This window comes from Anopheles arabiensis, chromosome X, assembly GCF_016920715.1.
Source record: "Anopheles arabiensis isolate DONGOLA chromosome X, AaraD3, whole genome shotgun sequence".
NCBI lineage: Eukaryota > Metazoa > Arthropoda > Insecta > Diptera > Culicidae > Anopheles > Anopheles arabiensis.
The window spans coordinates 24,242,052-24,265,266 of NC_053519.1; the positions used below are offsets into that span (position 1 = coordinate 24,242,052).

General features: G+C 40.6%; 1 protein-coding gene across 1 annotated transcript; it reads left to right on the plus strand.

The window, feature by feature from the left end:
* Positions 1 to 16,254: 16,254 nt before the first annotated feature.
* On the plus strand, positions 16,255 to 22,058 carry LOC120906589. The gene is made up of 2 exons (XM_040318373.1): positions 16,255 to 18,760; positions 18,834 to 22,058. The coding sequence occupies exons 1-2, from the start codon at positions 17,585 to 17,587 to the stop codon at positions 18,843 to 18,845; spliced, it is 1,188 nt and encodes a 395-aa protein (XP_040174307.1). The 5' UTR covers positions 16,255 to 17,584; the 3' UTR covers positions 18,846 to 22,058.
* The last annotated feature ends 1,157 nt before the right edge of the window (positions 22,059 to 23,215 follow it).

A 23,215-nucleotide genomic window follows, 5' to 3' on the forward strand; every position in this document is an offset into this window, starting at 1 on the left:
CTTCCGTGCTTCCTGCTCTTCATTCCTGTGTTCATTCCTGCGAGTACGACTGGATCCTATCGTAAACCTTCGGATCGGTCGCCTCTAGACAACCTGCCTGCCCCTGTTAAGCGTACCCGTGGTGATCACGCCAGACAACCGTCGTTGTCAAATGAACCAAATGAATAGCTAAGTATTTACTATCAGAACACTCGTGGGTTACGATCAAAATGTACTGATTTGAGGCTAGCGGCCGATGCTGCTGATTTTAATGTGATTGTTTTCACTGAAACCTAGGCTGATGATTCGTTACCCAATAGTATGCTCTTTAGTAGTGATAAATTTATCGTTTACCGTTGTGATCGTAACATAAATAATAGTTCTCGTACTCGCGGTGGCGGTGTTCTCATTGCTGTTTCGACCAGTTTAGCATCAGCGCCTATTTCTGTAAATGCCGCGCCGCTTGAGTGTGTGTTATCTATGTCCCACCCTACTTAGCAGCTGATATGCGTACGTTTGAAAAACTTTTAGAATGCGTTCACGATGTCAAAGCCCGCTTGCGTAACAAGGATCAACTTATTCTTCTTGGTGATTTTAATCAAACTTCTCTGTAGTGGATAAATTCTGTTAATTTAACGACACCTTTCCAGCACTATACACCTCATAATGCGTTGCTACACACTTAAAAATATTTCACGACCTCGGTTAAATAAATTGCCGAAATATGTCAGCTCTTTCATTTCTAGCTGATAATAACTGGGTAACTGTAATAACTGGGTTGGAAAATCCCAGTAGCTGAAAATCAGTACCATAAAATACTGACATATCAGTTAAATATATATTTTAACCGAATCTCGGCAACACTGCATGCCGAGCGCATACGTTAACACAGCTGTCACCGAGCTCATCTGTCAAAATAACCGAGATATCGGTTTAATACGTTTCAACCATCTTGCTAGCCATGACTCGGTTTTCGGTCTGTCATTCGCCTTTGTATTTACAGCGTGCTAGTGAAACGAAACAATTTTGGAGTGGTTTTGTGATTTGAAGTGCGATAAAAGCGAAAATAAATGAGATTCTGAACATTCTGCAGGAAGAAGATGTAAGAATATACGAAGTGTTCCGTAAGTATCTTTGAATCACAAATGATTTTCATTTTAGCTTCCGGTACCTGGTCTTCTGTGGGGAGAAAGTGTTTGGCTATGTAGAAGAACTTCAGCATCATACTAATGCACATATTCGGCATCAGCACTTTGATCCAGATCGTGTGTTTTATGATTGTATGGTACCAAAATGTCGATCGACATATAACCATTTCAAATCATTAAAAAGGCACATATTGCAACAACACCCACGTTCGCCCAAAACACCCGGTGCTAAAAGAGCTATCGGAGAAAGGCTCAATGAGATCTCAGACGAACCCGTAACAAAAAAATCAAACCACATTGATATGGAAACTGATTTTGACACCAATTCATTTCCGGCAACTGAAGAAAATTTTGCATTTTTTGAAGAAACAATCACTTTGGGACAAATTAAAAAAAGCGTCGCTCTGGGTATTTGCAGATTGACGGCAGATGTTTCGCTTCCTCAAACCAAAATTTTGCAAATGATAAAACTTTGCGAACACCTAGTAAAAATGCTTGGTGTTTACTTCGAAGAAAGAACAAAGTCATTTTTAACGGAACGTAAAATTGATTTAGCTGCTCCAGAAACTATAAACTTTTTAAACAAGTTCCACGTGGAAGATTTGTTTTCGGAAGTTTCAACGCGTTCAAAACAAACACAGTTTTTAAACAATTTGGCAGTTAGTATTCCAAGACCAGTAGAAAAATTGCTTCAAACAAGAGAAGATATTCGGCATATTGATGGTATACCAACAAAAGTAATAGTTAACGAAACCTTCATGTATATACCCATCACTGAGACCTTGAAGCTAATTTTCAGAAATCCCCAAAACAGAGAATTAATGACAGATAATTTGCCGCCATTCCCAACCCTCAAAGAATACTCTAGTTTCCGATCAGGAGAAACATACCAAAACAGTGAATATTTTAAAAAATTCCCCGACGCCATACGAATAAACCTTTATCAAGACGACGTGGAACTCGGAAATGCACTGAGCTCTAGAGCAGGTATTAACAAAGTATCGGTGTTCGATTTTAAAATAGAAAATTTTCCAAGCAGGTGGAATAGTTCTCCGAAAACAATATTTCCACTGATCTATTGCACTTCTATAGACTCCAAAAAGCATGGCTTTAACAAGATCTTGGAACCTCTAATTCATGACCTCCGAAAACTGGAACACGGAGTAGACGTTTTCTACGGAACAGAAAAATATACCATACGAGCAGTGGTAACGATGTTCTGCGGTGATACACTGGCTGTACATGAGGTTTTCGGACTACAGGGACCCATGGCAAAGTTCTTTTGCAGACTTTGCACTATACCAAGACCAGCATTTCACCAGAATCCGTTCCAAAATTTTCCCATGCGTACGAAAGAGTGGTATGAATTCAACTTGGAGAAAGTTATTTCAGGAGCTATGAAGCCTTCAGATTGTGGATTGAAACGTGGTAATTGCATATTAAATGAGCTTCAATACTATCACATTACACAAAATTTTGCTTTGGATACTATGCATGACATAGCGGAAGGATTGGTGCCAATAACTATACAGCTAGTACTAGGTCACTATCACAAAATTAAGTCGTTGGGTTTCAGTGCATCGCATACATTTATTTGCCTATGGATACATCGACAAAAAGAATAGACCATCGGCGAACTTTACTGATGAAATGCTATCTAAACCCAGTAGTTACAAACTCAAACAGACTGCATCACAAAACCTGCTACTACTACGTTCTTTTCCTTTTTTGTTTGCTGACAAAGTTCCCGCTAATTGCGAGTATATGCGTATGATCGGTCATTTGTTGAATAGGGTAAATGTACCAATAGTGGTGCAATTTGTGGTGGTACAGATGTATTTTAATGGATTTAAAGTGTCAGAAACGACAATTTCTGAATATTTCAACACATAACAGTTGGAATATGTTTTATCTTCGCAATCAAAACCATTTTTACCATAAAACACATCGAATCTAAGAAAAAAAAACATATTTTTGTGATTGCTTCGTTGTACCTATAATGGTGGTATGGTTCCTATAGTCGTCGTATTGTGTTCCTATAGTGCTGGTAAACAAAGATGCCTCAAAACAGTGTATAATATCAATATAACTTAGTTTTGAGGCTGTTTTCGTATGAATAGCATGGATGACTGCCATAATAATGATATCTTTCGTAATTTGATCGTAAAAAATGTATGAATTTGGTTGATGAAAATATTGACTGAAGTACTGAATAACACCTGTCGTCAACCCATGTCAACAAAAACAATGTCATTTGATAACAATTATGTTAAAAAAATAATAATTGCGTTGTTATGTGGTCATTTAGAACGTTAACAAAAATATGAGCATTGTTATGAAATCCTAAGGATTTTGAAAAAATGTTGATACCTTTTACAAAATAATGGATTTTTCGGTCACTAAGAAACGGAATGGCCCCATCTCATTTTTAAATCCTTTGTTAAAGGCTAGAGAACATTTCACGCTATCATAAATAACTTAACTACTGTTAATTTATCGTATGAGACGCATTTTAGTGCAATACCACCACTATTGGTACTACCACCACTATAGGTACGTTTACCCTATAACTCGTATTTTGATGTCTACAATAATATCTGACCATATGTTAGTATCATTAGAAGAACTTATTCGGTTGTATGAGGAGTCATTTTACAATAAATTTCAACGAAGACTCAACAAAAATCACCACCTTGACCATTACATCCAGTGTATTAAAAAGAGCGGAAATATGAAACAGTATAATTGTTTAGTGTTCGAGCAAAAGAACAAACCAAACAAAAATCAATCATCAAATTGCAGAAATTTTAAAAATATTTGCAAAAGCTTAGCACAACGACAATGCTTTACAATGGCCATAGATATACTAGATAATCCATTTACTGATAATATTACATATTACGGAGGAAACTTAGTTAAGCGAGAACATTGTAACAGTGTTTGCTTCATAGATTTGTGTGTTCCACATGTTTTTGTACCCAACAAAGCAACAGTAAATGGGATCGACTTCAGAAAAAACTTGCTAGTGTGCATAAAAAACCACGAAAATGAATATTATCCGTCGTATGGTATTATTGTCGAGATAGTGGTTATGAACAATGCTATGTTTTTGCTGATTAAATTATGCAAAACTAACGGATATAATGATTGTCTAGAAGCGTACGAAGTTGCAGTAGGATCAACTGAAATATTTGTTTCGTTTGAAGAAATCCATTCGCATACTACCTTTGCCTTCTGGTCACCATTTGGAAGTGATAAAAAATATGTCTCCCGAAGGAACTATTGCCAGGATTATTGACAAGCGTAATATTATATTACATACTTAATAGGTTAAATTGGAAAATAGGAAAGATAGGTTGAAACTGATTAAACATTTCTTATAGTAAAAGAAGAAATAACGGACTTGGACACCTTCTTATCCCTGGACAACAATGATTTCACTAGACTACAGTTAACGACAAAAATGATAAAAATAATTCAAAAATATCAAAAACAGTATGGAGTTACAATTGACATTACAAAGACTCCCAATGAATTTATGGAAGAAACGCAGAGAAGTGAAGTACCAACCAGAAGCTTAAGTTCAACTTTTAAGATGCACAATTTTGACAAGGTGAGTATTATTGCTACGGCGTGTTGTACATACAAAGAAGTAACTTTTTTTTTAAAGGAAATTGACGTTAGCCTACTCCTTCTGCAAAGTGATGAAGGCAAACAAATCCATGAAACATTGACAGAAGGAATTAAACTCGACGAGGTCACCAACAAAAAAATAAATCGAACAATTTGCGATTGGCTAGCGGACAATTACGGCGTGTAAGTATTGTAAAAAATAAGGAAAAATGTGAGTTGATCTACTACTTTCATATATTTCAGGCGTCACAAACGGAAAAAAAGTAATGCTTGCAAAATCATTAATTCAAACTTATCCCATTCTGGCCTCGAACGTTTCAGATGTACCCTATGTAAGTAAATTATTTTTATTATTTTTTTATTATTTATTACCACCATTACACATGGTGATGCTGTCGTTAACAGTGTATATGTTTTAGAACGTAACACTTTTGTTTTGAATTTCGTGCTGTCTGTTCTGAATGCTGCTAGGATGTATTCGCAATCACTTCGATTGAATTATGTACAATATAACTGTGTAAATCCAAACATATCTGCTGGTGATTAGAACATACTAACAGCTTAATCACAGTATGTCACACGAGATTCGAACGCAATTCAAATCATTTGTCAATTCACTGGAAAATATTTGAGCAAACAGAACACTTAAAAACAGAACAACACGAATTTTAGTCAAATTTCGAATATTTTACAGGCAGCGTGGTTTCATAAAGGTGGACGAGGAGCAGGACGGCATGCTGGTTCTATTCATTATAGAATGGAAACCCTTGCAAAAAGATCCTGTAGTCGAGTGTTCTACCGATCAAGACACGATGAAGCGACTCCATCTTCTTCAAAAATAATAACGAAGGACGAACGTGGAGAAAATATTGATGATTTGGTAGCATCACATATGAAGTTTCTTATACTTTAACTTACTTATAAAATTGATTTTAACCTTTTTCACAGGTGTACGAGTTAGAAACTATTGTTCCCTTGGAAAATTCTATGGAAAACATAAAATATTTATGGAAACAAACACTGGCTTACCGGCACGAAAAGCGTGCCAGAGGGATTTTTTCCCAATTTATGACCGACTGTTCTGCGGCTTCAGCCTTCGGAGGAGAATTGGAATGTCGATTATCTTCTATCTCGATGAAAGTAGGGATACATTTGTAGCTCAATTCTTCATTTTTCAGATATCTTCAGAATTCGAATTGATGAATCCTACTGCTGCTAAATTCGAAGACATGTGGAATGTAATCCAACAGAAAATATTGGAAAAATATCGAATAGATTACAGGTACATACAAAATGACCTGATTTAGTCACTGTGTCTGGTACGAGAAAAAAATACTATAAGAGAAGCCAAGCGAACCCGCAAAGAAGACTACAAAGAGAATGATGCGCGTACATTAAATCCACTTCACGGAATAATCGATTGGATTGATGTAAGTTACGAGGATTCAACAAGAGTTTCTATTACAGCTAACAATTGCAAATGTTGCAATTCTAATAATCACATTAACCTCACATTTTTCTCACAGACCTCGTGCTTAGAGACGATGTTTAATCCTCTATTTTATGTTTTTTCTTCTTTTTTTAGTTGGAGACTTCATTTCCGACGCCTGATGTCCCGCGCTTTATAATTGTTGAAAAAATGTTTGAACTCAGCGAATGCTACGTGGTGTGGAAAAACAGTACGATTCATGTAGGAAACAATTTGATTCGTGCATTCATCGTTCTTTGAAGCATGAAAAAATGAAAAGAAAAGTTTGTCAGCCGCATAGCATTTTACTTTGAAAACTGTCAAGCCTTTACAGTTTTCAAAGTAAAATGCTATGCGGCTGACAAACTTTTCTTTTCATTTTTTCATGCTTCATGCTTCAAACTTGGAGCACTCAGTGCAACTAGTAATAAGTTTTTAAACCAGCTGTTTTAAAATCAAGTTTATAAAAGAATTTATTTACATTCTCCTTATTTAAAAAGCGCACCTGCTTTTGAATAGCCAGGTGAAAAGCAAAATTCTAGTGATTAATAATATGAATATGAATAATAATATGAATTCATCTGATATAATCAATATAAGATTTTACTATGAAATATTAGAACTTTCATCGGAAATAATTAACCCACTTCAAAAAGGTATAATAGCGTTTTTTTTTCTTATTGAACATCCAATCCAATTATTTAAACAATTTTTTATGCAAATAAAAAAGGACTGGCATTCCAAAATGATTGTTTTTATTTTTTGCCGAAATCTCAGTTAACCACAACCGAAAATCTCGGTTAAACGAAAACGTCAAAACAAACCGAAATTTCGGCAACCGAAATTTAACCGAAATATTTGCCGAGATGTCAGTTGTGCGGATCTCGGCAAAAATTAACCGAGATTCGGCAAACATTTTTATGAGTGTATGTCATGCATCTTTTGTCGATTTATTCAACGTTATGGAATTTTGTCAACTAAACAATATTCCAAACCATAATGGTCGTGTGCTTGACCTTATACTATTGTTTTCTCTTAACTTCACGCCGTGTTCCGTTTATGAGGCAGATCTTCCTCTTGTAAAAATTGATGACCACCATCCTCCGTTTGTTTTTGAAATTGAATATCTATCCACTGCCAACTTACCTGTTTCTGTGCAAAGTGTTAATCTTAGTCCTATTTATAATTATAAGAAGGCTGACTATGCTAGGCTGCGTGTAATTTTGTCCTCTATTGATTGGTCATTTTTGTTTGAATGTACGTCCATCAATGAGGCTATAACACAGTTCAATGCTATCCTTATCACTTCCTTAAACTCCTGTTCTCCTCTCTTCAGACCACCTCCCTCCCCTGCATGGTCCGACCGCCATCTGTGCTCTCTGCTTAGGGATCGAAATCGGGCTACACGTGCTTACCGGACTTGGCGTTCACCGTACACGCGTAAGTTATTTAAATATGCAGCATCCGCTTACAGATCATATAACAGATATCGCCATAAATTATATGTTTTGCGTCTTCAATCTCGCTTCCCTACTAGTATGTCACTTGGTGATGTGCTTGCTACGTGCCCGAATGACATTCGTTCGCTTTTTGCTGATCATTTCTCGAGTGTCTATGAAAATGGTTTAAATAACTCTGCAAGCTTTGAGGCCAGTCTTTCATTCACCCCTCTCAATGTTCTGAATGTTGAATTTGTTTCTGTAAGCACTGCTTCTGTTTTACGTGCGTTAGGTAACCTTAAACCATCCTCAGTGCCGGGTCCCGATGGTATTCCTGCTGCTTTACTCTTTCATTGTCGTGAAGCACTAGCCCTTCCTGTTTCTTTCCTTTTTAATCTTTCTTTGTCCACGGCTACTATTCCGAATATTTGGAAACAAGCATGGATAAGGCCAGTTTTAAAAAAGAGTGATCGTGGTTGCGTCTCTAATTATCGTGGCACATCTATTTTATCGGCGTTCAGCAAAGTCTTTGAATCTGTTATTCGTTTACCTCTAATGGAAATGGTGAAATCGTGGATCATTCCAAATCAACATGGCTTTATGGCTGGCCGCTCCACCACTACTAATCTTATGGAATTTGTTTCCTCAGCACTCTTAAATCTGGACTCTGGCATGCAGGTTGATGCTGTGTATACCGATTTCAAAGCTGTGTTTGATAAAATCCCCCATTCTCTGCTCATTGTTAAATTCAAGAAACTTGGCTTCTCTCCTTTCTTTCTTGAATGGCTACAATCATTTCTATCGAATCGTTTTTGCTGTGTTAAATTGAATGACGGTTTTTCTTATGAGTTTCATTGTTCATCGGGTGTACCCCAGGGTAGTGTCTTGAGTCCTTTACTTTTTATTTTATTTGTCAATGATGTGTGCTCTGTTTTTATTTTATTTGTCAATGATGTGTGCTCTGTTCTTCCATCCGATTTCTTCCTTATGTTTGCAGATGATTTAAAAATATTTTGTCCTATCACTGACTCTAATTCATGTGTCTCTCTTCAATGACTCCTTCTCCTTTTGGTGTTCTGCTAACTTTCTCTCCCTGTGTATCGATAAATGTGCTTGTATATCTTTCTCTCGGAGCTTAAATGTGTTGTCTCATAATTATTCACTAAACTCTGTTGTAAAAAATCGTGTTAATGTCATTCGTGATCTTGGGGTTCACCTTGATGCAAAGCTGTCATTCAATCATCATATTGAGCGTACCATGCCAATAGTGTACTAGGAATGATTTGTGCTATGGCAAATGATGTGCGTGACCCTATATGCCTTAAAGCCCTTTTCTGTAGCTTAGTCCGCCCTATTTTAGAATATGCTAGCATTGTGTGGTGCCCAGTCAGCTCGGTATGGATTGAAAGGATTGAAAGTGTTCAACGCAGATTCACCCGTATTGCCATTAGGCGTCTTTTAGGGCAATCGGGTGCTTCTTTTCCCCCTTATGAAGTCCGATGCCGTATGCTTGGATTAATGACACTGCATGATCGTCGCTCTGATTCTCAAGCTTTGCTTATCAGTTGCTTGCTTCGGAACGAGATTGATTGTCCTTCACTTCTTAACAGAATACCGCTGTACGCGCCTGCTCGCTTTCTTCGACGCCGCGATTTCCTTCAAATCCCGTCGAGAAGAACGCTGTATGGCACCAATGATCCGTTTTTTCGATCCCTCCATCGCTTCAACAGTGCCTCTGGTGTGTTTGATTTTCATATTCCCCCTCAATCCCTTCGCCCCCTCTTCCTTCAGTTCTTTGACTCCCTTTTTGTTTCCCCATCCTAATTCTTTCATTTTACTTGTGTTGGCTGTGTTACAAATTGCTTGCTGTCTAGTATATGTTTGTCTAGTTAGATTTAAGTATTTGTATGTTATCATTAATTTTAAGTTTTAGTCAGTAAGTTTCCCTATATTTAGCCCTCTGAGGCAGATATTTGTATCGTAATAAATAAATAAATAAATAAATAAATATCACTCAACCACACTTTTTTACTGAGTTAGGGGAAGTCTACCAGCCTGTTGCGAATCTTTTTCAAGCCATCCGAGCTATCCACCGCTGGATGAATAACAAAAATATTTGCATGCAATTTTTTGATAGATCGAGAGGAAAATTGTAAAAAAAGTGTTTAAACATTATTTTTCGCTAATTTACAAGTTCGAAGGGGTATATGGTGGTATATGGTGGTTGGTGAAGGGAGATGATTCGCGAATTGAGGTATGGACTGTGTGAGCTAATCTATTAATGAGCTATGTATTGCAGGGCTTTGGCATTTCGATTATTTTAATCCTTAATCTAAATCTCTTAGTCTTAAGCGTAATCATATCATTTTGGTTTAGATTTTTGGGGAGGTTCAAAAGTACATTAATTCGTCTTGCAAAATGTGGGGTACACAAAATTCCAACTTGGCTACAATCATTTTTATTAAAATTGATGGTGGCATGATTATGACAAAAAAAAAAACAGAAGTGGCTCCAATCCAACATCAATGATGTAGCATTATAAGGTTGGAGCCGTGCAAATCGGAGAAATTCGGAGCCGAATGAATCCTTTACTCGGGACTCGGGGGCATTGAGATGGTCAAATTCGGTGGGACCGACCGGATTCATTTCTCACTGTAGATTAGCCGCGCCGTGCGACAACCGATGACTCCAACGGTTCCGAATGGCTCTATAGGCTTCGGACGGCACCGAACGGAACTGTTGGTTTGATTTGGCTGGATTCGGAGTTGCTATAGCTAAGATCGAAAAAGGTTTTCAGCCGTGGATGCGATTCTGACAATCCATCATTAGTTGTTGCGAAGTTTCCAAGTGTGTGTATCAAGTTATTTTCATTAATTTTTCATTGGTAGAAGGTAATCGCAAATCTATTTTTCCGTATAGAATGTGCAATCGAGTGTGCACAATACCGACTGAGTTTGTATTCAATTCAATGTTTCTTAAGGGTCTCGATTGTTCTGTACGATTGTGTAGAATAAGTTTATGAGATGTTATGGGTACATTCATGTTAGATTCGAAAAATATACCATCTAAATGATTGTTCTTCTCTGGAAAATTAAATACACTTCGACAAATAGTAAAAACAGTTTTTTGGTTTGGAGTGATTTTAGCAATTCTCAAAAAATTCTCGCGGGCCGCATTCAGCATTGACGAGGGCCGCATGCGGCCCGCGGGCCGCCAGTTTGACATACCTGGTGTACGACGTAGATAAAGGTCATTCTTTTAATGCATGATTTTCACGGTATGCAGATCTGTTTGAAAAAGATGCTGAAAAATTTGACGACAGTGCGAAGGTTAGACTTCTCATACGGAAACTTAACCCAGCAGCGCACGAACGGTACATGTCTTTCATCCTACCAAAGCTGTCAAAAGAGTTCTCTTTCGACGAGACGGTTGCTAAACTCAAAACCATTTTTGGTAGTGCAGTATCCACATTTCATCGACGATATTAATGTCTCCAAATAATTAAAGAAGAAAGCGAAGATTATATTACATACTCGTGCAGAGTAAATAAAGCATGTGTCGATTTCAAGGTGCAAAAGCTAAAAGAGGAACAGTTCAAATCCCTCATCTTCATTTGTGGACTCAAATCACAGAAAGATGCAGACATTCGAATGCGCCTTTTGTCCAAAATCAACGAGACACAAGACATTACATTGGAGAAAATAGTAGAAGAGTGCACAAGTCTGATGAACTTAAAAAGGGATACTTTGCTTATCGCATCATCTACTACTACTCCAGTCGCAACATCACAAGCAGTACGGAAAAATACTTCTCAAAGTAACTTTCGCACGGCGGGAAACCATGGTGAAAAAAATCAACGACACCAAAAACACCATGTTGGTCATGTGGAGGAATACACTTTTCCAATTTATGTGAATACAAACAACACAAATGCAATGATTGCGGGCGGACATGACACAAGGTAGGTTATTGTGCATGTTTTTCGCCAAAATTACCCGTCAAACCACAGCAACAGCGAACATTTAATATAGTTACCGTCAATACATTGAACCGAGGTCGGCGTTACGTGGAAACTATCATCAACGGAGTTCCAGTCATGTTACAACTAGATTCTGGGTCTGACATCACCATAATATCCCAGCAAAACTGGAAGAACATCGGAACACCATCGACAGCACCACCTGACTGCCAAGTTAAAACAGCTTCCGGGTATAGTTTAGGCATCGAAGCAATGTTTCGTGCTACATTCATTCTCAACGGAACACAATAAGAAGGTAAATGTTATGTGTGTCACGCTAACATACCCTTGAATGTTTTAGGTGCTGACCTGATGGATGAATTTGGACTATGGGACATACCTTTTTTAACATTATGCAACAAGGTTGGACAACAGCCAGATCAGCAGGTGTATGAACTGAAAGCAAATTTTCCCGAAGTTTTCGCTGATCGCATGGGTCTTTGCTCAAAAACGCAAGTTCATCTTACTTTGAAGCCGAATGTTCAGCCCGTTTTTAGACCAAAAAGACCAGTGTCATACAACATGGAGGCTGAAGTTGAAGACGAATTGAAACGATTGAAACGGTTGGGCATTATCACCCCTGTTACGTACACAGAGTGGGCAGCGCCCATAGTAGTTGTAAAAAATACAGATCGCTCAGTACGAATTTGCGCCGATTTTTCAACTGGCCTTAATTATGCTCTCGAATCAAACAATTATCCTCTACCTCTGCCGGAGGATATTTTCAAGCGAATGTCAAATTGTATCCTATTTAGTCATCTAGACTTATCCGATGCATACTTGCAAGTACAGTATCGGACAGAAAGATAGAACCCTGGTGTTTTCAATGCACAGTGCACTTGTTTTGCCACGTTACTTGTGTGTGTGTGTGTGTGTGTGTGTGTGTGTGTGTGTGTGTGTGTGTGTGTGTGTGTGTGTGTGTGTGTGTGTGTGTGTGTGTGTGTGTGTGTGTGTGTGTGTGTGTGTGTGTGTGTGTGTGTGTGTGTGTGTGTGTGTGTGTGTGTGTGTGTGTGTGTGTGTGTGTGTGTGTGTGTGTGTGTGTGTGTGTGTGTGTGTGTGTGTGTGTGTGTGTGTGTGTGTGTGTGTGTGTGTGTGTGTGTGTGTGTGTGTGTGTGTGTGTGTGTGTGTGTGTGTGTGTGTGTGTGTGTGTGTGTGTGTGTGTGTGTGTGTGTGTGTGTGTGTGTGTGTGTGTGTGTGTGTGTGTGTGTGTGTGTGTGTGTGTGTGTGTGTGTGTGTGTGTGTGTGTGTGTGTGTGTGTGTGTGTGTGTGTGTGTGTGTGTGTGTGTGTGTGTGTGTGTGTGTGTGTGTGTGTGTGTGTGTGTGTGTGTGTGTGTGTGTGTGTGTGTGTGTGTGTGTGTGGTTAAAAACTTGGACACGGCTGATCCCGTGCTCTGCCTGCATTCTACTTCTATACACGATGAATTACATCGTTGTCGAGCAGCGAAAACATCGCATGGATAAAAACTATCAACGAGTACGCGAGTAAGCGTCTTCCCTTCAAAATCAGAACAGAATACTGCCGCGCTCATGAAACAAAACGCCCATTGAAAAGAACAACTGCGCACCAGCTCAATGCACGCGCAAAGTTTAACATGCGCACACAACGTTCAACACAGAGATGCACGAAGGCCTTTCAATGGCGTGCACTGGAGAAACACCTGTAAGAGAATGCCGAGTTCATTGCTGTTGTGCGCGTGTCCATTTCGCACCGGTGTCGCATTCTCATTCATGTAACAGCACACCTGCGTTGTCGTCCGAGGAACAAGCGCTGCTGTCGATGCAAACTTTAGTTTTTATCCAAGTGTAAACGCACGATGTTTCACATGATAAAGCTAAAGCCGCTCATCGAGGAGTTTAGACGTGTTTTTGTGCCGCTCTTGCTTTGCACTTTGGATTGGTTGTTTTTGCGTGCGTGGATCGTGAATTGAAGAGTCACCGTTGAAACGGATTGTTGCTGCTGTTAGTGAGCTTGCTGTCCCTGCATTCAAGTGAATTTAATTCTGTAAAAGCTGCTAATTTGCTGTGCGTTCGTGCGTTCGGTTACTGTTCGCCATCTCTTGATGGTGTCGTTGCCCTGAGACCGCTCTCACTACTACACCTCACGCATTGCGTAGAACACGCTCTCTCTCATCGCAATGGATTGTGCCATCTGCTCTTCTACCATCACCAAGGATCCGGTTATCTGCTGTGGAAATTTGCCTTATTCGAAATGCAAGGCTGCGTTTCATCCAGAATGCATTAAAATTGCTGCAGCTTGTGTCAAAGAGATGGCCCGTAATCGTGGCCTTTGCTGGATGTGTGATAAGTGTCGTGAATCTAGAGCCGACTTCGTTTCTTTTATTTCTGGTTTGATGAGCGATCTGAAAAATGAAATGAGAAATGAACTGTTTCATGAGCTAGATAAAAGGTTCACTCACTTGCCTTCATCCATATTACCATCCACTAAACCTACAAATACAGCTACAAGTGCACCAAAGCAAACTGGTATCCCCACTACAAGTTTATTATCCGTTAACGCATACCACACTGATCCTGACAATATAGAGTCATCCACGCCTGAATCCGTTAAACTAGACACTATTTCACGCACACACCCATCAGAGCGTACCGAAACGTCGATCACTAAATTCTCTCACCCAGCTCTTCACATTGGCACTTCTAACGACTCAACCATGAACAGCGCTATACAGTTTATACCAGCACCGGAACCAAAAACATGGATTTTTATTACGAGAGTTGCACCAAAAGTTACCGAAGAAAGCATGAAAACATTTATTCAAGAGAGATTGAATTGCACTAACTGTTCCGTGAAACGTATTTTGCCCAACGGCCGCGATCCAAACGCTCTCACATACATATCATTTAAAGTTGGTGTCCCTTCTGAACTAAAAGAGATCGCGCTCTCTCCCACGACTTGGCCGTGTGGTTTTGTTTACAGAGAGTTTAACTTTCGCCCACGCGCTCCCAAAATATCCACACCATATTCGGGATTCACCTTACCTGCACCGCTTTATCCTCAATCAGCTGTTCGGGAACCTGCGAAAACAAACACTACTCACCAGGACATGAATCTCACCAACACTATCACATCACCACAGCCGTCTACTTCTTACTCGATCTCTACCGCGGTTATACAAACAAACGCTGCATCAACAACAGAACCGCAAATAAATATTGCTGGCAACTCTTCCGGATCACCTTTTTTACACAAACAATAACGTGTCCGCGCCGACACGATGTATCACTAAAGGATCCTTTCTATATTTTCTATCAAAATGCTAGAGGTTTACGAACAAAAAATACCGAATGCTTTACCAGTACAGCTATTTCCGAGTGGGATGTGATCGTTCTCACCGAAACCTGGCTCATCGATAGTTACCCATCTTCTCTATTGTTTGACAGCCACCGCTACAATACCTTCCGATTGGATCGCTCTGCCATAAATAGTGATAAATGTATTGGTGGAGGAGTTCTCATTGCCACGAATATCAAATATGCGGCTTCGCTGTGCACTACTAACACATCATCAATTGAGTGTCTTTGGGTGCGTGTAAAAGTTTTGGATGTTTCCCTAGTCATCGGCTCATTCTACCTCCCTCCTGACCAAGCTGCCAACCCCGATGTTATAAATACTTTCTGTACTACGCTACATGAAACTAGGGAAAAATATAAAGACGATCATTTGATTATTCTCGGAGATTTCAATCAACCCTATCTTAAATGGATTACTCGGAACGATTTTCCTTCGCTTGACTTCAGTAACTCCCGAATACATCCTTCCTGCCGAATTCTCCTCGATGAAATTAATTTGGCCGGCCTTCAGCAAGTTAATTCAATCACCAACTGTAACAATACTATACTTGATTTAATTTTTGCGGATGACCAGACCGTTGAACGATTGAGCCCATTAGAACTGAGTTTAGAATCCATAGTTGAACCTGATCCACATCACCCTGCTCTACTTACCAGCTTCATGGTTACGCAACAGAATTTGTCGTCTTCCCCAGAACGGAGAGATTTGAACTTTAGACGTACGAAATTTGATGAATTAACAATAGCGCTAACTCAAACCAATTGGGAATTTTTAAAGTCTAACCACGATATCAACGATAGCGTATTAAGCTTCACAAATCATCTAAATGGATTATTCGAACAGTTTGTTCCCTGCTTTAATCCTCCATCGAAACCACCGTGGGCTAATAATGCACTACGCGTCGCCAAACGCCGGAGATCTATTGCCCAACAAAAACTGCGCAGTCTTCGAAACAGCACCAACCAAGCAAACTTTGCTCGCGCTGCTCGGATTTACAAACAGTTAAACCGTTTTGCGTATGCTGACTACGTTAGAAAGATCGAATTCAGATTCAAAAAGGATCCACTAGCATTCTGGAAATTCATACGAAATAAGAAATCCTGCGACCGTCTTCCAGCTGTATGAATTTCAAGGGAAACATTATTTCGGGTGAAGATGACCTCTGCAAAGGTTTTGCAGAACATTTTGCTTCCGTGTACACCTGCAATTCTTCGAAACCTCTCAACCTATCTTCAGCACTTTCCTTATCCACATCTACTATCAGTGAAGATGAAGTCGATGCTGCCATATCGCAACTGAAGCTTTCGTATGCCTCTGGGCCGGACAACATTCCCAGTGCAATTCTTATTCACTGTAAGGCTGCTCTTTTGCCTATTCTGACTCAACTTTTCAACAAATCCTTACAGTCGAAATGCTTCCCGCAAATATGGAAATCTTCTTACATGTTTCCTGTCTTCAAAAAAGGTGATAAATCTGATATATGTAATTATCGCGGAATCTCTATGCTATGTGCTTGTAGTAAGCTGTTTGAAAAAGTTATGTTCCGCCACATGTCCTACGCTTTCCTGCCTGTTATATCTGTTATGCAACACGGCTTCATGCCTAAACGTTCGATTGAAACTAACCTGCTTCATTTGCTTCAATTTTGCTACTCCAATATTGACAAGGGCCTCCAGGTTGATGTCATTTATACCGACTTCTGCGCTGCATTTGACAAGGTCAACCACTACTTATTGCTTGCTAAATTATTAAAATATGGTGTACACTCAAATTTTTTAGCATGGTTAGAAAGCTACCTAATGAACCGTTGCATTAATGTAAAAATTGGAAAAACTTTTTCTGACCCTTTCTGTAACTTTTCTGGTGTTCCACAAGGAAGCATAATAGGGCCATTATTATTTATTATATTTATTAACGATATTGTGTTTGCTGTTCCCAACGTCAATGTTTTACTATATGCAGACGATCTTAAGATGTTCCTTGCTGTTGAAAATTCAAATCACTGCGAAATACTTCAAGATTCCATAAACCGTTTTTTGACGTGGTGCCATGATAACGAAATGTTTGTGAATGTACAAAAATGTAACTGCATTACTTTCTCTAAGAAAAGGATTCCAATAACTTTTAATTACAAAATAGGTCAAGACAGTGTGCCGCGGTCATCTGTAGTTCGTGATTTAGGAATAATGTTAGACAGTGTAACGTCCGGACTAATATCGCCCACTGTGCACTCAACCCGAACCCCGAACGCAGCGGTATAAACGCGTTATACCTTGACCGCTGGAGCACCCGGTGTGCTAGATGAACTGTCATAGAATAAAGCTCTCTTCTTGGCGCGACATTGAACTGAACAGACGTAAGCCACTGACTTCTGCGTATAATTATTTGTGTGCTCTTCCGAATTGTGCTAAATCCTATTTAAACGGCCAATTAACCTTCCGCCAACCGTAAAACGCTTGGTCGTTACATCTCAGAAGTGGGATTACCAACAAAAAGTCGCCTACAAACCGCCTGCAAGCCGCTTAACCAGCCGGTCTACGTGTGTCTGTGTATGTGTGTGCGTGTGACATAACGCCATCTCATCAAATGGTGGGCAAAGACGAACTTCGCCGGGCGCTCATCGAAGCCGGCGTCGACGTACCGAATACCGCCACCCTCGCACAACTTCGGCAACTTTACGCCTCTCTCGAGCTGGTCGCTCGTTCCCCCCGTGCAGCGCAGCCCACCACCTCGGCCATGGCATCAGCCTCCGCTTACGCAAACCATCCCGAGGCCGCCATTTTGTATCTCCCTCATGAAAATGGCGGTGACGCCGTTAATGATGCCGCTTCGACGAACGACATCACCGACGCCAATGCTAATCTGCCCTCCGCTCAAGGTGTAGCTGCCGCCCTTCCCCGCTGTTCCGACGATATGGAGGCTCACCTCGAAGCGCTGCGAATGCAGCTACAGTTAGCCGAATTGCGTCAGAAAGTGCATCAACTCGAGGCGCAGCAACCGACCGCCGTTTGTGTAAAGGATTTCGAATCCTTCATCGAGCCGCTTGATGCTGAGAAAAATTCCGATGTCATCCGCTGGTTCCGTGATTTGGAACGCCTTTTCTCACTCCATCGAGTATGCGATGCGGACAAATTTTTGTTTACTCTTCGGCTCCTCACAGGCACGGCAGCTAACGTCGCCAAAGAATTTGACGTCACCACTTACGACGAACTGAAAATGGAGCTTATCGACAACCTTCATTTCGTCGCTACTCCTGAATCTGTGTACCGCCAACTCCGCAATCGTCGGCTGCAGCCCCAAGAATCTGCCCTCCGCTACCTGTTTGATATGCAGCGCATAGCTGGCCAAGCCGACATTCCTGATTCGGAACTGATCCCGATCGTCATCGATGGATTGGGAAGCCCGTCAATTACTTCAAGCCTGCACTTCATGCCCCTCACGATGGAAGATTTCCGGAAGAAGCTGAAGCTTTTCGAGTCTTGCCGTCATCTTCGAGCCATCAAGCCCCCTTCCGCCGTTGTTCGGGCCCCGATGAACAACCGTATGGAACGGCCCCTAACGTCGCAGGAACCTGTCCGCTGCTTCAACTGCTCCCGATTTGGACACCTTCAGAGTGCCTGCTCCAAGCCGAAGCGCCCACCCGGCGGATGTTTCCGCTGTTTCCAGACTGGGCACGTCTACCGCAATTGCCCTGAACGTCGGGCCAACGCTACCGTTGAGGGCGGTATTAGCGCGGAGGATACTCTCGGCACAAACCAAGAGGTGAGTTTGACATTTTTACACCCTTCTACTAAGCGTACCACCCTCAATCGCGTCCGTTCCCTTCTCGATACAGGGAGTCCTGTGAGCTTCATCAGTGACACATTAGTACCAGCTAGGCTGCTAGGACCTCTTTCAACAACTGAATACTGCACTATGGTTAAGGGACCACTTTATTCTCGAAGACGAATTAATTGCACAATCCAGTTTAGGGATCATTCTGTTCGACATTCTTTTATTATATTACCTGGAATTGCGTGGCCTGTCATTATTAGTCGCGATTTACTTAATTCTCTTAACATTTCTCTTACTTATTCATCTTTTTCAAAATCATGTATTACTAAAACCCCGTTGACGGAACTTGAAGAAGTTGATACAACTCTTCCAGAAAAATTAGAAGATGCTATTAGGAGTATTTGCTCGCTCGATGTAATCGAAGCCGAAAATGAACTGGATTTAGGAGATACTCTATCCTTAGAGCAGCGTTCAATTGTTATTTCTATTATCAAGAATTCATACCTCAAATATATTTCAAACACTAAACCACTCGTACATCCAATGAAAATCAATCTAACTAATGATACACCAATATTTACTAAGCCGCGAAGACTCTCTTATGGTGAAAGACAGCAGGTTAAGCAAATTGTTGATAAACTGTTAGCAGAAAACATCATCCGGCCCAGTAATTCTCCTTATGCTTCTGCGCTTGTCCTCGTTAGGAAAAAGAGTGGCGAGGTTCGTATGTGTGTGGATTACCGGCCCCTCAACAAAATTACAGTTCGGGACAATTACCCCCTACCCCTTATCGAAACTTGTTTGGAGCATCTGTGTGGAAAAAAATTCTTCAGTTTGCTAGATTTGAAAAGCGGATTCCATCAGGTCCCAATGAGTGAGGAGTCTATCCCCTACACTTCTTTTGTGACCCCAGATGGTCAATTTGAATATCTGAAAATGCCATTCGGTCTTCGTAACGCCCCTTCCGAATTCCAACGTTTTATTAATTCTATTTTAAGGGAATTCATTGATGATGGTAGAATAGTAGTGTACCTCGATGACATCATCATCGCTTCTACTGATCTTAGCTCTCACTTCAGTACTCTCCGGTCCGTATTAGAAAAGATTAAGCAGAACAATTTGGAACTTCGTCTTGACAAGTGCAAATTTGTCCATGAAGAAATAGAATACTTGGGCTACAAAGCCAACTTTTCTGGAATTCAGCCTAGTGATAGGCACATTAAAGCACTTACTAATTACCCTATGCCCACTAATTTAAAACAACTCAGACGTTGTCTTGGTCTGTTTTCATACTTCCGACGGTTTGTCCCATCTTTCTCTTGCATCGCCAAACCTATGACAAAACTCCTTCAGAAGGACGAAGTATTTAACTTCGATTCAAATTGCGTGCATGCCTTTGAAACCTTACGTGACAAACTTGTGCATTCTCCTATCCTTTCCATATTCGACCCAAAACGGGAAACCGAATTACACTGTGACGCAAGTTCCTTTGGTTTTGGCGCTATTCTCCTCCAGAAACAGGATGACAATAAGTTGCACCCTGTTGCTTACTTTTCCAAAACCACTTCAAAAGACGAGTCCAAGTTACACAGTTATGAGCTTGAAACTCTTTCCATCATTTACGCTCTTAAGCGCTTTCACACTTATGTTCATGGGCTCCCCATTAAGATAGTTACTGACTGCAACTCTCTGGTCGAGACCCTCAAGAACCGTAATGCTTCCGCTAAGATTGCCAGGTGGTCCTTGTTTCTGGAAAATTACGACTATACCATCTGTCATCGCTCAGGCACTTCTATGCCTCATGTCGACGCACTGAGTCGCACCGAAGCTGTGGGTGCCATCGGTGAGATTGACCTTGACTTCCAGCTTCAAGTAGCTCAGACGCGTGACCCATCTATCGAAGCTCTCAAACATCGGTTAGAATCAGAAGAAGTTGACGGATTCTTACTTCAAGATGGGCTTGTCTATCGCGACATACCTGATGGTCAACCTCAATTCTATGTCCCTTCGGAAATGGTCGACAATGTAATTAGACACACTCACGAGCGAATTGGCCACCTGGGCATAAACAAAACCTTCAGCAAAATCAGTCAGCATTACTGGTTCCCCCACATGAAGCCCACTATCGACAAATTCATTAAAAACTGCCTCAAGTGCATTGTTTATTCTGCACCTCATCATACTAATGCCCGGAATATGTACAGCATCCCTAAAGAGCCCTTACCCTTTGATACCATCCATATTGACCATTTAGGTCCGCTCCCTAGTTCTTCCTTACGCAAGAAGTATATACTTGTTGTTATCGATGCTTTCACTAAATTAACTAAACTTTACCCAACCTCCTCAACTAATGCGAAGGAAGTGTGTTCTGCCCTTTCCCAATATATGTCTTACTATAACCGCCCTAGGCGGATTGTTAGCGATCGAGCTACTTGTTTCACCTCCACCTTGTTTGAGGACTTCTTGGAATCGCATAACATTAGCCATGTCCTCAACGCCACCGGATCCCCACAAGCCAATGGACAGGTAGAACGGGTGAACCGTGTGTTGCGTCCTATCCTTAGCAAACTATCTGATGCTCCAGACCAGACCGATTGGGTATCCAAGTTGCGGTCAGCCGAATACGCTTTAAACAATACCGTCCACACATCTACGAACTTCTGCCCCTCTGTCCTACTCTTTGGTGTCGAGCAACGCGGTAAAGTTCCAGACGAGTTAGCCGAATACCTGGATGAGAAATTTGATCGAGCCTCTAGGGACTTAGAAGCCATTCGGGCTAAAGCGTTAGAAAACATAGAAGAGTCTCAACGGAAGAATGAGGAATACTTTAGCAAAAAGCACAAACCACCACAGTGCTATAAGGAAGGTGACTTAGTGGCTATACGTTACTCTGATACGACCGATAGCGGTAATAAGAAGCTCAATCCTAAATTCAGGGGACCTTACGTCATCCATAAAGTGTTGCCCCATGATAGGTACGTGGTACGCGATGTAGAAGGATGTCAACTCACACAACTACCCTACGATGGGGTTCTAGAAGCGAATAAGTTGCGACGTTGGACCGAGTCCAGTGATTAGGAAATTGAGGGCAATTTATTGTTCAGGATAGCCGAGCTGTAACGTCCGGACTAATATCGCCCACTGTGCACTCAACCCGAACCCCGAACGCAGCGGTATAAACGCGTTATACCTTGACCGCTGGAGCACCCGGTGTGCTAGATGAACTGTCATAGAATAAAGCTCTCTTCTTGGCGCGACATTGAACTGAACAGACGTAAGCCACTGACTTCTGCGTATAATTATTTGTGTGCTCTTCCGAATTGTGCTAAATCTTATTTAAACGGCCAATTAACCTTCCGCCAACCGTAAAACGCTTGGTCGTTACAACAGTAAACTTATATTATCGTGCCATTTCCACACAATCGTCTCAAAAGCATTAAATATGTTAGGTTTTATTCTACGTGCTTCTTCCGACTTTAAAGATCCTTTCTGTCTTAAATCGTTATACTGTGCCCTAGTCCGTCCTATACTAGAATTTGCTTGCGTTGTTTGGAGTCCAAACCAAGTGACCTATATAGACATGATAGAAAAAGTTCAGAAAAAGGCGACACGCGCTATGTTTTATCGTCTTCCTTGGTCAAACCAAATGCCACGCCCCCCGTACCATGTCAGGTGTCAGTTATTTGGTCTCGAAACTTTAGAACACAGGAGAAAGAATGCTCAATGTATTTTCATGCATAAATTATTAAATGGGCTTATTGATGCACCTGAAATTTTAAATCTGATCAGTTTCTCTGCACCTACTAGGGATCTTAGAAGCAGGTCTTTAATCAGGATCCCATTTCGATCTTCTTTATTTGGCGCTAACGACCCTTTAATTTAAATGTGTGTCAGCTACAATAGACTTGAATCATCTGCAGATTTTCATATCCCTGTTTCTCACCTTCGACAGTTGTAAAGGGCTAGTGTTAATTATGTTTAAGTTGTTTACTAATTAAGAATTTGTATCGGTTATTTAGGCTTACTGCCCGAAAACGTAAATAAATAAATAATAATAATAATAATAATAAATAATAATAATAATAACACACATTATCAGAATACTTTCAACGCAATATGACATCATGGCAAGCTACACTCTTAAAAAATTTTGCCGAATCTCGGTTAATTTTTGCCGAGATCTGCACAACTGAGATCTCGGCAAAATCTCGGTTAAATTTCTGTTGCCGACATCTCGGTTAATGACATTTTGTTTTGACGTTTACGTTTAACCGAGATTTTCGGTTAGAGCAAATCGAGATTTCGGCTAAATATAAAAACATTTTATCTTTATTTTATTGGTTTTATTTGCGTATCAAGTGGGTTTATTTAGGTAACATAAATAGTAACAGGCCTATGATGATGGCCGGTGTACACCTTCTGCAGCATGATGTCACTATCGTG

What these genes read in the sequence shown, in the direction of transcription:
- LOC120906589 (XM_040318373.1), top strand. Translation starts at nt 17,585, where the DNA reads ATGGTGGGCAAAGACGAACTTCGCCGGGCGCTCATCGAAGCCGGCGTC.